This window comes from Bombus vancouverensis, unplaced genomic scaffold, assembly GCF_051014615.1.
Source record: "Bombus vancouverensis nearcticus unplaced genomic scaffold, iyBomVanc1_principal scaffold0045, whole genome shotgun sequence".
Classification (NCBI taxonomy): domain Eukaryota; kingdom Metazoa; phylum Arthropoda; class Insecta; order Hymenoptera; family Apidae; genus Bombus; species Bombus vancouverensis.
Window position 1 is genome coordinate 308,723 of NW_027468936.1, and position 17,151 is coordinate 325,873.

At 33.0% G+C, this 17,151-nt stretch overlaps 2 protein-coding genes and 1 long non-coding RNA gene across 5 annotated transcripts; 2 read left to right on the forward strand and 1 right to left on the reverse strand.

Annotated features, from left to right (window-relative positions):
• Window positions 1-5,870: 5,870 nt before the first annotated feature.
• LOC143304655 (omega-amidase NIT2-A-like) lies at window positions 5,871-14,076 on the reverse strand. 3 transcript variants are annotated; one of them, XM_076627161.1, is made up of 5 exons: window positions 13,970-14,076; window positions 9,174-9,358; window positions 8,613-8,781; window positions 8,105-8,417; window positions 5,871-6,338 (listed from the first exon to the last, which is right to left on the reverse strand). In XM_076627161.1, exons 2-4 carry the CDS (start codon window positions 9,255-9,257, stop codon window positions 8,251-8,253), a joined length of 420 nt encoding a protein of 139 aa, XP_076483276.1. In that variant the 5' UTR covers window positions 9,258-9,358; window positions 13,970-14,076; the 3' UTR covers window positions 5,871-6,338; window positions 8,105-8,250. The 3 variants fall into 3 exon arrangements, with proteins under 3 accessions (XP_076483276.1, XP_076483275.1, XP_076483277.1); XM_076627160.1 differs by having other exon boundaries at window positions 5,871-6,341; XM_076627162.1 differs by lacking the exon at window positions 8,105-8,417 and having other exon boundaries at window positions 13,970-14,073.
• On the forward strand, window positions 11,235-13,003 carry LOC143304663 (venom serine protease Bi-VSP-like). Its single transcript, XM_076627176.1, has 3 exons — window positions 11,235-11,317; window positions 12,570-12,665; window positions 12,737-13,003. The coding sequence occupies exons 1-3, from the start codon at window positions 11,245-11,247 to the stop codon at window positions 12,904-12,906; spliced, it is 339 nt and encodes a 112-aa protein (XP_076483291.1). The 5' UTR covers window positions 11,235-11,244; the 3' UTR covers window positions 12,907-13,003.
• A 61-nt stretch (window positions 14,077-14,137) lies between the features above and the next one.
• LOC143304664 (uncharacterized) lies at window positions 14,138-16,260 on the forward strand. Its single transcript, XR_013061320.1, has 6 exons — window positions 14,138-14,716; window positions 14,929-15,024; window positions 15,101-15,379; window positions 15,455-15,723; window positions 15,807-15,903; window positions 16,066-16,260. It is a non-coding gene; the product is annotated as an uncharacterized LOC143304664 (long non-coding RNA).
• The last annotated feature ends 891 nt before the right edge of the window (window positions 16,261-17,151 follow it).

The following is a 17,151-nucleotide window of genomic DNA, read 5'->3' on the forward strand; positions in this document are numbered from 1 at the left end:
ACACTGTTATGTTAGGGAAACAAGGAATCATAAACCCACAAGTTATAGAACCTGAACAATTCTTAAAAACATTTGACCAAATAACGAGACAAAACTTTATGACTAACCATATCGAACCTTCAGTTCAAAACTTTCAACTAATTCTAGATCTAAGCAAACTAAAGGTATGGATAAGAGATAACAAACTTATATATACAATAACTGTGCCGCTTTTGGAAAACAATGAATAGAAAATAACTAAAATTTACCCGATACCTTCCAAACAAAACTCTGTATTCATTGCGCCTGTAATAGAAACTGATTTGATACTAACCGACTCAGAACAATACACCTTTGTCGATAGTCACTACTTAAACAAATATTGTAAACGAACGGCAATCATCCACATTTGTAAAAGAACTCAACCGAGTCACAATAGAATCAATTCACCTGAATGTAGATCAGAATTAATTACTAATCGACAGACGGTCAAAACTTGCCCGACTGCTGTCTTCAAGTTGGAAGAATTGACGTTCGTACCTTTGCAGACGGAAAACCGTTATATTATTATTCCTGCGAAAAATGTACAAATCGACGTGTTATGTAAGACACATAAAATCCTAGAAATTAGACAACCAAGCTTAATTAGCAGTAAAACCGGGTGCATAATCACATACGATCATAATATTATGAAAATAGGAGGATCACATAAAAATATCTCTTACGAAACCAAATTTAAGAATAGCATATACAGCTTCGAAGAAACAGATGTTCCAATATTAGAGAAAATATTAGAAACAGCTCCAAAAGTAACTCACAATTTTAACCAATATAAAGCCAACCTCGACACATTACAAACACAAATCAGTACCCTGCAATTTGAGCGACGCATAAATTCATTGAAGGAATATGGCATATCCACACTACAAATATTAGGAATCATAGCCCTAGGACTAGGAACAATATATGTAATGTACAAATGTAAACTTTTCGAATGTCTACGCCGATCATTTCCTAAAAATGTACGTATCAAAATACTCTGCCCTACCGCTCGCGTAAACAGGATCGATCAAACATCAACAGTACCAAGGACGGTCACCTTCCAAAATATCACCGAAGACGAAGATGAGGGGATCATTCAACTTAGAAGCCCCACCAGAGCCTTACGCTTTAGCGGAGCAAAGCGAAGCTAAGGAGGGGGGAATGTCACGGTGGTCGTGAGAACGCAACGAAAGGATGGTTATGTCTCACATACCTTGGCCAGCAAAATGATGGCTAAGCAGTAATAGAAACCCTATGTGACCGGCATCCAGCGATAGCCCCTCCACAGGAGCCGGGTCCTTGATATAAAAAAGTACCTCTCGAGTCGTTGTAAGAACATTCTTTTCTGTGCTGTTTGACCATTCTGTATCGTTACTCTGTCAGTGTTCAATAAATTTTCTAATAACAATCAAAATTTAAGTACGAATTTCTCACCTTGCGTGCGGAACGTGAAATTACCCCGAATCGACGTGACATCCTCTATGTGCTTCTCGAGCTCTTGTGTCGTCCTGTCTTTGACGGAACATTCTACTTGAAGATCAGCGAGTTGATGCTCGGGATCGTAATTCAATTTTTGGTCGTTAGCAGTAATAAGCTCACGTAACTTCACTTTTGAACTTGATCTTGTTTGGTCTTGATTGTGTTTTCGTGGTGCTTGTGGTGTTCTAAAAGTAATCGTCACGTTGCTTGCATTTTTAGTGCACATTGATACACTGCACTCTGCACAGGCAATGCTTTTGTTGTCATGAAATCTCTCTAACTTTTCAGTAACAAAACCTTTTATTTTATTATTTAATTTTGGATCACGCGCCCCTGGTGAAGATACATTATGTGTTCTCTTTATCTTTATTATGCACACGTTTTCCTTTTGCTCTCAATTTTTCGATCATCTTGTGCTGTTCTATATATTGTGTTCTTATGTTCTTCGCATATAAATCCTGTCGATTGATTTTATCTTTCAGTTGAAGTACATGTTTAATTCTTTACCTTTTTTTTCTTTTTTTTTTATGGATTTCTTGATAATCTTTTAGAAGTTGCTCGTTATATTTGGAAAGCTTTCTCACTTCGTCTTCAGCTGTTTCCTAACGGGATTTTTCTTCTTCAAGTTTTTCTGTAATCATTTTTTCTAAACTTCTCCATTTATTCTGTTCTTCTTCGAGTAATTCATTACGTTTCGGTATCTGGCTATCTTTTCCTTTAAAACATTTAATTTTATCAGAGAGTTCTCCTATTTTCAAACTTGCTTCATTTAAGGTAACTTTATGAATTTCCGATTGATGCTTTAACATTTGATGTAAGTCTTCTATTGCTGTTTCACGTTCTTTCAACTGTTCATTAAATTCGTTGTTTAGCATATCCACTCGAGAAATTTCGAGTTCTTGAGCATCGTTTCTTCTTTTAGAAATTTGGCTTATTTTCTCTCGCCTGCTGCTACATGTTGCTGTCATTTTATCAACTTCTTTCTTCTTTTTTTTCTTTTTTTTTTTTTTTGAACTTAAAATCTTGATTTAAGGTTTGTGTTTCACTATATGATTTATTATTATTAACTAGTTCAACATTATTCTCAGTAGATTTTTTTTCGCGTGATTTTTATACTTATTTAAATAGTTTAACATGAGCAAATGCATCGTACGTCAGATATACCATTTTTAATAAATTGTCGCCTTTACAACTCAAGTTACCTCTGAACGAGTCGCATGATTGATCAATAAGCCATGAGTAATTATGCAAATTCAGTTTTTTTTCATCTATTTATTTGAATATTATTATATTATAGTCTTATAATATTATAAGACTTTACATTGAATATTTTATAAAATTGTAAGTTTTCCATAAACGCTTCAAAATCCACAGTCTATTGATCAACTCCTCTATCCTTTCTCTTTCTCCTCACTAAAATAGATAAATTCCTAATGTAGTTTGTGGATAAAATTTTTTTTTCTAAAGCAAATCACATTTATCATCTGATATATTTTTTGAAATAATTTCTGTCTGTACATTTTCTTCTTTTTCCTTACTCCTCTTTGTCTTTCTAATGAATTCTTTTTATTCCGTAAAATAGTTTTTGTATATTCAATTTTGTTAAGTGCAATCCTTATTTCTGATAACTTACTTTTATTAGATAATTCTTGTGAATCTTCTACTACATCTTCCATATCATTTTGAGTCTTTCTACCTTCAGTAAATTTAATATCTTGAACCGTATCATTAATTTCAATAGCTCTTTCGGTATCAAGTAAATCGCACTTATTATTTAATATACCTTTTGAATTGACTTCTGTCTCTGCAGTTTCTTCTTTTATATCTTCTTGGAGTTTTCTTTGTTCTTCTAATCCACCCTTCTCATTTTGTAGGATCTTCCTTGTATCTTCATCTTTTTTAACTTCGACTTTATCCGATCTCCTAGGTCTGCCTCTATGTTTCGCTTCATCAGTTGCTATTACACCCGTTACTGCATTATCATTTTCTACAGTTTTATACCTATCGCTATCACTAGCTGTGTTCGTTAAAAGAACTTCCCTTCGTTGACGAGTATCAGTTGTTTCGTTTTCATTATCTGAAATTGATTTTTGTTTAACACCTCTCTTTTCTTCTTTGGCAAATTTATTTTCTACATTTTCCGATGCCTTTTGTTTATTAATTATTTCAGACTTTCGTCTTTAAAGCGCTTCGCAAAATTTTATTTGTGTTTGATTGTCTGGTTTGATTATAAACAATTTCTTCAAATTTTGGCGAAGTAGCAGGCTTTGCAGCAACATTATAACGACTGCTCCGTTTACTACTATCTAACATAGATGGAGATGGATTCTTGTCATCTTTATTCTCTAAAGACTTCTCTTGTGTATTAGCATCTAAATTTCTCGACATAAGATCTGCTGAAGTTTTTGATTCTGTAGTGTCACACGCATTTTTCGCTGTCATCATTTGGTCTTCTTCTATAAGCAAATGTTCATTATTGTAAGCATTATCTCTTGCTTTTTGTATGGATTCTAACGATATATTTTGTTCAACGTTGTCTATTGATTTTGTATCATTTTCAGCAGTTGATTTACTAACTGCTTCTAATTCCTTCGTTTCAATTTGGTTTTCTTTATTTGTATCGCCGTCCAAAATATTTCTCATTGAAATATTATCCTTCTTGTTATGATCTTTTTCTGCTTCTCCTAAACTTTTACTTTTTTTGTCAAACCATTCTTGTAAATTTTGAGTATCTTGTGACGAAGATGGTGACAAATCATTATACAATACTGCAATATCTTCTTTCCTCCGTTTCACAGACTCTTTCTGGTATTCTGTCGAGCTATTGACATCAAACATTAAGTCTGTTTTAATGAAAATATAATCCTGTGAAGCGGCGTCAATTGATACTTTCTTTTCATAAGAATTTTCTACATTAGACTGCAATTCTTTTGAAAATTCTTTCAAAACCATTTCTTCATTTCCTACAGTAACGTCTGTTTTCTCCAAGCTTTTGTTCAAATTATTAGAAACTAAACTACCCTGATAACTCCGACTAGTCGCTGCTTTAATAGTCTCCTTTAACAGTTTTCTTAACTTGATTTCGTTCTGCTTCTGCATAGCGTCTAGTATGGCCCGAATACTTGGATCCACACCAGTAGCCATAGCCAAGCCGGTGAAAATTATCCTTTGTTCCGTGGTATATATAGGGTAAAACGAATGGTAGACCGCAGCATAGTGGTTTCCAACGATCCACACTTGTTCTAATTCCTCACTCAACGTCTTTCGTGTCCATTGACGTAGAAAAAGGTAAGTTATTGTAATATCGGAATATATTAAAGGTGTAATTTTGTCCGATTAATTATAATTTATTAATAATGGATTGAAAATACAGATATTAGTTAGACAGAGAAACGATGTTTGATTAACAGGAAAACTAAATGCAACGCTCGTATTTACATCAAATAACTTGACAACTATTTGGTAACTCTCTCTCTCTCACTAGCAACTCTAACACTCGACAACACTCGCAACTCAATTCTAACGACTCTATGCTTCGACGTCTCGATCAACTCTGAACCTCGCCAATGCATTCCTGCTCGGTCCTGCACAATTTTATTGTTGAAAGTTAAGAAAGTTGGAAAGAAAACCCACGCTGTCTCGAAGATGTCTTGTTTTTCAGATGCTGTAAATTGACAAATAACTAGATATTAGTATTGACATTATTTGATGTCATATCTGACCTTAAAGTATAAATAAAATCAATCTAGGAATTAATGAAATCTCAAACATTTTTTCTAAGAAAACAGAAGTTTTGTTCCTCCTAATGAGTATCACATGATGCAATAGAAAAATAATTTGACATTGAAAATCGTGTCAAGATGAATTTCGAAGCTATAAAATCGTCTTAAAAAAACGCTGTGATAAAAAATTTTTTGACACCTTGTACAAAGGTGTATATCAACGTAACTGTACCTGTATGTCTATATTCGAGATTATTTATCTATTCAAGATAGCAAAGTAAAAATACTATATAGAGGATTTAATTAATGTGTGGATCAACGTATGTATCACTATATGTAACAATAATATTGACTGTATATGTACGCGTGTAATAAAAGATTTCCGGTTTACAATGTTTACGATACTGATATAAAAATACCATATAGAGGATTTAATTAACGTGTATATCTACGTATATATCATTATATGTAACAGTAACATTATGTGCATATGCGTATAATATTGGTTAAATGTTAAATGTTAATATTGGTTAAATGCGTTAAAGTGAAATGTTATTTACCTATTCAAGATAGCAAAGTAGACATACCATATAGAGGATTTACTACTGTTAACACTCGGTATTCTCGTATTCAAAGTATTTAACCAAATAATTTGGGAATCCAGCGGACGAGCTTGTATTTAATATGATTATATTTAATATAACAACTTTACTCAATATACGCGTAGGATTTTAAATGTCATGAGGGTTGCAGCGGACTCAATTTTAATGTACCTCGATATCTTAGCTTCTTATAATATCCTAATAAAATGTCATTTATCGATTACAATTGTCCTGTCGTATTTTATAGTGTTTGCTTTATAAATGTGAACTTTATTCAAAAAGAGTTCATCGATGATTATCCATTACAGGTTGTTAATAAACCTGAATTATGCACAAAGGAATTGCCGTTAATAACTTAAGATTCTCTGCCCGTCGTACAGGGTACATATAGTAATTATTCTCGACGATCGTAACGTTTAAGTCCAATTCGAGCTTATAGTCCCATGCGAGTTAAACAACGACAATAGTTTGAATTTCTATTTGTTCGTTTGTCGTCTGTTTATACCCGGAGCACCTGCTGTAAACCAATACAAAATTTATTAGATCTATAAATAACACATATAAAACTTATTAATTTATAATTAATATAAAATAGGAGAGCACGAAACTTCCTATTTTATGGATATGTTAAATCTTTGTAAAAAATACCATATCATTAGTATCATTTTAATCGTTCTAAAGGATTTAGCCGCATAAAGCTGTGACCCTTGGAAGAATCGATGTTCACGCGTGACAAATTGAAATTGTGCGAAGGTTCCGGTACGAACATCACAAGCCGAACATCGATACCAGGGGCACAGGCACATGTTCTGGGTTCATTATATATTTATAAAAGGCTGACGATTCAGTAGATGGTCCGGGTAAATTTAAATTGTAAATGAACGCATTGCTGGTTTCAAGTAAAAGCCTGGATAAGAGCGGATATGGTATGAGAGTCTGTCGTGGAAAGGGGAACAGGCCGCTTTTATTTGTAAAGTTTGAATCTCCTCGATATTGAAGATGTTGAAGCTGCAAGTATGTATTTCATTTTAATCCATTCGAGACCGAGATTTAATTGTAAAACGATACCTAGGTGTCGGTACGATCTGAATGTTTAGTTGGAATGATTCTGTGTTTTACTCTCTCCAGGGTATCCTTTTCATACTTTGATTTTAAATCGATGACAATCTTAAATAGTATGCCTCATATTTTTAAAATATAAAATTATATACTATGTTATTCTATAATGTATTATGTACAGTTATATATATATATATATATATATATATATATATATAATATCAATAATTCTATATTGAAAAAAATATGAAATTAACATGATATATACATTACTACATAAGTTATATATAAAATATGTATATTATACCCTTGCCTACTGACTGATATGAATTTCTTTCGGTCTCGAATGCGTTAAAAGAGAGCGCAAAGAAGTCGAAATTACTTATTGTAATTAGTAAAACGACCTGAGAGGCAGACAGATACAAGAAAGAAGGAATATTATATTAGCGGCATTATCATGTTTTTGCTCTCTTTAATTCTTTCATCGAGACAATCTACAGGTATTAATCGACCAATTTCTCCAAGCTGATAACTTCGAATTGATGTTTATATATAAGAAGTGTTATGTGTTAATCTGTCTAAATGTTTAAAAGGTGTTATAAATTAAATGTTGTTAAACGATACGTAATTGCCTTTTGATCGTAAATTTTACTATCAAGGGGTCTTTTATGTATGCGTAATCATTGTGAATTATAACAATTTATGTGATCGATATTAAAGGTGTTTAAAAGCATGTATTTTTTTCTATATTATTATTCTCCTATATTATTATCCTATATTATTATAGCATTCCTATATTATTATAATATCCAATTACATGTTGATACACAAGATATACAGATTATTATTTATAACGTTTTAGTTTTTTTAATTGAGTCATTCATTTAGTACAAATGATAAGAAATTAGTAATAATTCACAAAAAAAGGATATCGTAGTAGAAATATTATAAAAAAACATTTTCTGTTTTAGTGTAGAGTTACTCCTTCTTACAGACAGTGTCGTACAAATCTGTACGTCTCTGAGAAAATGTAGGTATCCGAGCCCTTACTTCCTCAACAACTTTTAGATCTGATAGAAAAAAGAAACATATGAAGTAATAAGTAATGCTTACGAATAAATTCAATAAATACAAAGGAAGATGGCTAAATCGATAAATTAACGAGACTAAAAATTAATTACATCATGGATCTCTCGCTTTTAATTTTAAGCTGTAAATTACCGATATCGGTGACTGCCATATTCTCTTGAGTTTCCAAATCGTAAAGAATCTTTCCCCAGGGATTGGTCAACTGTGTATGTCCCCATGCGACGTAACTTGCTTAAGGAACACGAGCCGGTGATATGCAGGCAACGTATAATTGATTATCATTCGCTCTGAAACGCTGAAGTAATGACCAGTGCAGTGGTCCAGTGGTCATATTGAATGCCGCTGGATATATCAGCATTTGGCAACATAACCCAGAGAAGCAGGAAATATGAAGCCACCGAATACCAATTAACTTCGTAGTTGCACGGTCCACATTCCATCATTTCTGAATATGCGAGGACAGTCCTCTTATTGTGCTTTTAATTATTTTATTTGTTTCATTTTCAGCAAATATACTGGTTTTTTAAATTAAGCTTCTTTTTATACAGAGTTACAGATTATATTAATTTTATATAGAATATATTTAAGAAAGATATTTAATTTTTTGCTAGTTAAGTATTGATCGATTAAGTTACTGTACCTTTGTTCCGATAAATGCGTGCCATTTCCTCGAATCTAATATCATAGCAAATGCCAATACCTATTTTGCAGCCCTTCACATCGAACGTCGTTAGAGAGTTACCAGGACTGAGTGAATCACTCTCTCGAAAAGTAATCTTATTAGGAATGTCGATGTCGAATAGATGTACCTAATAACATAAAAATGTGGTCGCTAATTATATTGCTGCAACTTTTGTAATTTAATATCAAAGTTACCAACTCCTAAACTTTAATTATTTTTTATTTAATAACTGACAGCGTTTTTATCACTTTCTTTTATTAAAAAATCTTATCATTTAATAATGTTTAAAAAGGAGAAAAAATAAGTATTTTCGTATGTGAAAAATTTATACAACAACAAACACATTACAACAAAAATGGGCGTTTCCCGTATCATAACGTATTTTATAAACCGTAAATTATAGAATTGGTTATAGTATACGTATGTACATATGTATATTCCTAAATTATTCCTAGATAGAGTCACTTTCTTCACCCCAATATTTTCAAATTCAAAGCCATAAAGGAATATATTACTTACCTTTCGGTGTTTTGCTATCAAAGTTCCATCGGGACCCCAAATAGTACAGGTATTGTACAATTTATCGCCCTCTATTTCAGGCATCGTACCACCAACTACATAGATGTTGTTTTCTTTAGCTGCATTCGATAAAGCAACGCTCGTTTCACCATCAGGAATACTCTCGGCGTATTTTGGAAAGTACTCTGCATTGCAATATTTCAATTAATGAAAAATAACTGTCTTTTGTTCCAACCATAAATTAAATTGAAATTTTTGTCAGTTTTTTATTTTCTAAATTATCAAAATAACTAAGTTTTATATTTCGACTTAATTAAATATGCAATTACTTAGCTAATAGTATATATAATAAATTGTTTCTACAGGTTCAAAATGAAAAATGAATATTTAGAAATATTTAATTACGACAATGCTATTTGTGTTAGCATCAGTGGCTTGTTACTCAACGACTTTGCTAGTACTTTTTGAAACATAAAGTTAGTTTTCAATTAACACTTATACTAGAGGCGGAATTATAAATGCAAAATAATTGATAATACTAATTTATAAGTACCTAATTATTAGTATGTTAAAAAATATATTTATACAAAAATCACGATAATCATGAAAATGGGGAAATCCTATATTCTCGAATCAATTCACAATTTATTTTGTATATTAATTAGATTCCGCACTCATCAGTTCGTACTCACTGGCGACATCGAGAAAATGTATCGGCAATTCCTCGTACGACCAGAGGATCGGAAATATCAAAGGATATTATGGCGCAGCGCGAGTGGAGAAACAGAAACATATGAGCTTAACACCGTAATATTCTTATCATAGAAATAGAAGCAGTCCTCAATTCCCGCCCGCTAACTCCTATCTCCACCGATCCAAATGATCTCCTAGCCCTCACTCATTTTAAATTAAATTATTATTATTAAATTATAATTAAATTATTAATATAACAATTAAAATTTTATATTTTCACGTGAGTTTCTTTAGATAATTATTATCAACATGATGACTAACTCTTACGGATTAATACGTGTCTGTAGGGCAATCCGGTGGACTTGATCGGCTTTTTACTTCGAAAGTTGAGTAATCGGTGTCGCTTTCTTACGCATCTTTGAACTGTATAAATGTTTTAAAATTGTTTAATCCAGAATGTACCACACCGGACAATCAAGAAGGCAGGTGCCTTGACTACAGAAAATGTAAACCTCTGCAAGAAATATGGCAGATACAGTACCGTACAGCCACCGATTTTTATAGACGATCAGTGTGCAGATACCAGGGCAATGTTACGATCGTTTGCTGCCGGAACGATCCAAACAAAGAGAAGAGAGAAATTTTAATAAAAACTGTGTATAAGTATAAGGCTTTGCGACCACCATACTGTGGTTTTAGCAACGTCTCTCATACCAGGGTGGTCGATGGTAAACCAGCTGAACTTGGTACGTTTTATGTCTTTCTTTCCGATTAATAATAAGCCATTTACTGCAAAGAATGAACTTTAAAGGCATTAAACAGCACATCAATGTACATTTCAATTAGACTAAATAATAATGCTATGATTCTATCAGTAGTAACTTTACTTATTAACTTGAATTATTTCTTTCTTTTACTTCATGTTAGGAAGAGTATCTTTTTGCTTGAAATAAAAAATTGATATAGGAGTAATAATATGGATAGAGATCAAAAACTGTTAGGGCAGAAATTACACGTTTGAACTTTATAGTTCAGTATAGTTCAAATAGAAATTATATAGAATTATTTAATAATTTGTATTCCACTGGAATAAAAATTTAATTTCTGTCTTTATCAAATCTCTATTTCAGAGTATTTGTACGTATATACTTATCGTCTGCTGTATGATCGAATATCGAATAGGTAATAATCGTTGTTACTCATTATGTGAGAAAAAATTATGTATATTCACAACTATGACTATTGCATTTTAGGCGCTTGGCCATGGATCGCTGCATTAGGTTTTCGTAATCCCCGAAACCCAGACAAACCACTATGGAAGTGCGGAGGTTCCCTGATATCGGCTAGGCATGTTTGGACCGCAGCACATTGTGCACATATGGATGGAATAGAAAACATACACAATCATAATATTGCCATTCTTAGATTGGTGGAGGAGGTGCCATTTTCGAGTAAGTCCTCAATATATATATATATATATATATATATATATATATATATATATATATGTCGGTGCGGACATTAGAATTAGGGTTAGGGGCGTGAAACGAATCTTCGTTTGGGTTACACGTTGTCGTTGTGCAATAGAGAAGACATCGGCTAGTGCAAATACGATTATTATTGAGCCGGACAAGTAACCGTGGTAGTTAGGCACTCGAGAAACTAATGACAATGATCCTAGGTTCAATAACGAATCCGCGGTCGACGGGATGATAGATGAACGTACTCACAAAATCTAAGTCGGATGCGTGATATTCACTGGTCGTAAAGGGTTACTCCTTTCATCATTGAGATCGCGAACGAGAATGCCTTTCCTGTCCCGATGATGCCACAGAGGAAAACTATATTGGGGTGTGTCTAAGGACACGAGATCATCGGATTCGTCGAGAAAAGCCTTCGTTCAGAAAGTAAGGGAAATTGGCGTTGCTGCTAATTGGTCAATCTCCATATCGGTGGTTAGAAAAGGATGTTAGCCGCCCTCGAGGGAAAGTTGCTAGTGGGAGACGCCACTAGTTGAAAAATATGTCTCCCCTATCTTCCCGTAGTTGGGACAAAGACTGTTTGTCTGTTTGAAGGACTTCAGTTAACTAAACCTTAAGATTTATAACGGGCTCTCGGGCTAGCCGAACATGTCCTGCGGAGACGCATCGACATCTGGCAATCATCTTACTCGAAGAATAGGGTCTGCACGTGGCGAGCCACGGGACAGAAACCGTTGGAATGTTTATTGTCTCGTGTCGCCCCGAATATTTCTTTTAAGGAGAGCTATAGAATTACTCCATACCTTGTTAGGCAAAACGTTCATCCCGTGACCGCGGCTACGTTCGGCGACTGACTGTCACCTCGAGCCCAAGCTCATTATCACGACTCTCGAACAATTACAATCGGGTTGAATAACTACAATTGTTCAATTACAGCTATAGTAGACTCTAGGTTACAATGTTGCGGGATTATCCAAAATTCCAAAGGCTCCGCTGTTCTTTCATCTCCGACATATATGTATATATATATATATATATATATATATATATATATATCTGTGTGTGTGTGTGTGTGTGTATATATGCTATTGAGTATTACTGAAGTATCATATCCTGAAATTTCTTACTGTACACATATATTGTGTCATAAAGCGTGTACAATTCTTTCTCATACTTTTGGTCATTCGTTTCCTGCATTTTCATTTATTTTTTTATTTTTCAGGGTACGTATATCCCATTTGTACGAAAGAGCCCCTACGAAAGAGCAACTTCGTCGGCTATAACCCCCTTGTTGCTGGATGGGGAACGTTAAGACATAGTAAGTGATATCAATTTTATAATAAAATTAAACAGTTCCAGTCTTAAATATCTTTCTTATTTTCTTCGTAGGACGACCACGACGTAATGCATTAATGGAAGTACAAATGCCAGTGATTAAGAACGCCGAATGCAAAATAGCTTATTCCAAATTTCCTAATGCACCTGATATCACTGATGGTATAATATGCGCCGAACATGCTCAGGGTGGAGAGGATTCTTGTACGGTAATTAAGTTATAGAGTTACTACAAACTATACGGTATCTGAAGACACGTCAATTCGAATTAACATCAAATCGACGTCTTAAACATTAGAAATAATAGATAAACACAATTTAATAGTCTTGCCCACTTCTCACACCTCATTATGGTATTTAATCTAATTTCCTTCTAATCTTAGTTTTGCTCAAAATACATATAACATGTACATTATAAATTGGAGTATTTCAATACACAAATCAATAGAAGATTATTACTGTATATAAGTATAATTTCAATACAATTCGATCGATATATTTCAGTATCTTTGATTAAAAATTTAACGATCCTTTCAGGCTGACCGCGGAGGACCACTGCTGATACAACATGAATGAACCTCGTATTTAATAGGTATTGTGTCTTATGCTTATAAGTGCGGCACAGCTGGGTATCCCAGCGTTTACACTAGGGTCACATCGTACCTTGACTTCATTCTCCAAGCGATGCAATAATATGATATTACTGTTCCATAAATATCATTGTGTAAAAAACGTAAAGTTGGATTTTCTTATTGTGGAGATAAGAAACAGCTCAAATTTACATTGTTTTGTACGTTACAAATTATAGGCTTAAAATGTACGAAATGTAACTTTGAAACGACACTAATTTTTTACGCACGATAAACCTCCACGACTTAGGTATGTAAAGAAGATAAACGTATATTAATTCTATTAATTTGGTAATAATAAACCAACTTTCTGAGAAGTTCTGTAAATTTCGTTTCTGTTGTATCAAGAGAATAATGGAATATTCCACTTAGATCGTATACTTCTTGTATGTACATACAAAATTTTCCGGCTAATCTAAAACACTTCATAAGATAGAGAGCTTCTGGAAATTCGGACACAGAGAGTACATAAAATACAAGATAAGTCTCGTGTCTTTCAAAATTATTTTTTATTCGCTAAAAACGTCCTGTGTACTCATGCAATCACATGCAACTTCGAAACTTCACTTATTTTTTATCACTTTCCAATTCAATACACTGTTTCTGCATTTTGGACTATATGTAAGAGAAATTTCCATTCAGCCAAAGGTGTACTTACAGATTATAGATTCCTATACGACTCTCGGTAAAAATTTATCCGCACTCCAGATAGTTAAAACTTCTGTCGACCGTATTGATCCATCTGCACTCTTCGTATGACGTCAATATCTGTTCAGTGCTGCTGCGTAGGTTTCATTGTGTTACGTCAATTCGTTTGTGACCGTTGCGCGAGTAATGGCGCTTTGCAATGGTGATTTGCAGGAAAACAGTGAAGGATGCTGTGATTCGTTTCTTGTGGTCGGAGGTTATGTTTGATGCCTATATTTATCAAAGATTTAATGCACATTATGGAGAAAGTGTTTTGTCACGAAGTGTGTTTGAATGGGCACAAAAGTTCAAAGAAGATCGCACAAGTGTTATGAAAAAACAGCTGGACGCCCGTCCACATCCACGATGACAACATTGAACGTGCTCATGAACTTATGCTCTATGGAATAGACGAGTGAAGCTGGATAATGTGGCAAATCATTTGCAAATGAGCCACGACTCTGCTTATGCAATAGTGCACGACAGATTTGGGTTTTAAAAAATTTGTGCGAGGTGGATGCCGAGAAAGCTGATGAAAAGGTGAAGACGACGATGCATTCGTGGTTCGCAGCTCAGCCCAAAACATTTTTTAATGAGAAAATACGAAGGTCCTTCAGCAAATGGACAAAGTGTATACAGAAATTGAGTGATTATGTCAAAAAATGATGTATGTCTTTTTTGACAATTGCTTAAAATAAATTCTACACCGACAGAGCGGGTAACTTTTTACTCACCCTCGTAAGACACTTAAATTTCCAATCTATTATGATGAATAAAAGAGCTTATACTATTAAATCTAATTGTATTTTGTTGCATGAGAGTACACGTGTATGTGATGTACATTACCTTTATATCCCCTTGAACGCTTCAATATTGCGCGTATATACTATATTTTGTACAGCTTCTATAAAATTTTGTATGTTTGTTTAGGCTGTTAATCTAGAGGCTAGAGTACAAAGAAGTGGCACAATGATGTGGGCTGATGACATTTATAATTATCAAGGAATCACCCCTACATTCGCTCAGGTATATATCGTTGACTATAATGTATTTAACATATATGATTGTTAGAATATTAATAATTAATTTTTAATTCTATCAGAATTTTAATGAAACTGTCCCTTGGGAAGGAAGAACTGATACCTTGATATCACGGTTTGTACATCCTATATGTATGACAAATTTTAGAACATTATATAACGAAGAACGAGATCGTCGTGGCCATGTGATGTGAATAAAAGGACTTGAATTTGATGATATTTTTATGATGTTAGATAACATAACTAAGTATCTTCACAGTAAGATAGGATGACATGGTTTACATGATCTTAATGTTGTTCACTTGAGTGATGATATTATAAGGAAAAGTGTAATATCACAGGTAGGATGATTCATAATTTAGAACTACTAACTCATGTATGTATTAAAAATTAAAGAAATATATTAAATTTTATAGGATATTTATGTTTAGTAACCAGTAATTCAGAGATTGGTATTCATGGTTACTATAACGAGGCTGTAGAAACGCACCCTTTCTTCTTTGCAAATGGTCCTGTATTTATGTCTAAGCCGAAACTGGAACCTCTGAATAATTTAGATTTATTCTTGTCATTTTCTAAAATACTTATCTACAGTATACCATAAGGAATGATACCGTATCGCACCTAATCAAGTGCCTTAAGAAACATCAACAGGATATCACAGTAATCCCTTATCGACTGATATGTAAGTAAAAGTTATGTGTCATTGTTATACACAGTTATGTGTTAGTGTTATACACAGTTATTTATCATTTTCTATTAATTCAGTTGTAGCCACTACAATATCTATGACACTGGTAGTAATTATAAGAACAATAATGATGTTCTATAAGAGGAAATGATGATTAGGAGCAAAAAGTTACAGGTAAGTCAAAGTATATGTTATTTGCCATTTGAAAAGAAAGTTACTAACTTAGAATTTTTTGATAAATAATAATTGTGCAAAATATATTGGATTTCAAATTTGTCAAAAATTGAAATTTAAGAAGCATTGTAATAATATAACATTAATATTTTGATTTTTCAGGAGATATCATGCGGTGGATGGATAATATGTAAAAAATATTAAGCAGTATATGAATTTACATATTGCGTAGAGATAACAAAATGAATTTTAAAAAATGTCGACATGGTAATAAGAAATAGCATCATGACAAAGAATATGTAAACACAGTTTCATTTTTTATAAATAAAAATTTGTTGTTCCAGATTTTGAAATATAGTGAAACGTTTAATTAGTATCTTAATATCTTTAAATAATTATTATTTTAGAATGAATTGTAATTGTATCATACGTACTTTTGAATTCGTGCAAGAACATATGTAATTTTGAAGTAGTTATTATTAGGAAATTGTTAGACGCGAACAGTATGCGAAAAGTTAGTATGCAGTGTAATAATTATCAATCAAAACACAAGAATTAAATTCTTGAGGAAAAAATTTCCGGAATTTCTTATTTACACGATTATAAAGAAATCCATAATAAAAAGGAGCTGCTTTCTAATACTTCTCTTCCTTGTAATGCCTATGTTAATGATAACGAGGTTCGAGTTTTTGTTTTTAGAGGGATACTGGAAAATTTGAAAGTACAGTACCATTGGGAAGAAAATCACGATATTGAAAACGATATTTGCAAGTAAATTTCCAAAAAATCCGTTTTCAAATTTTCGCTTTCTATTTCACATTAAAAGAAAGGGCTGCCTTCTTTCTCTGCAAGACAAAACAAACATTCTGAATCTCGTATCAATGAATGATGTCAATAAGTTATTTTTCTTTTCAGATTGAACAATATTCCAGATTTATTCATAATTTCATACTACGCGAAGAATAGACTTTCATAGGTATATAAAGGAAATATTAAGTATAGGAAAACTCTTTTTCGTTGTAGGTGACATATGCTTCACGGTTGAACACATGTATTTTTGAACACATATAAATGAAAAAGTACTCTTATGGAGAAAAAGAATTGATACCTTCGATTGACATTAGATAATGTATATAAACTTATGAACAATCACTATCGGTTTGTATTTTAGGTGCACACGCAGATTTGTTGGAGTTCTTATAAAATGTACATCCTGTACGAACGTTTTATTCTTCCAAACTTTTCGAT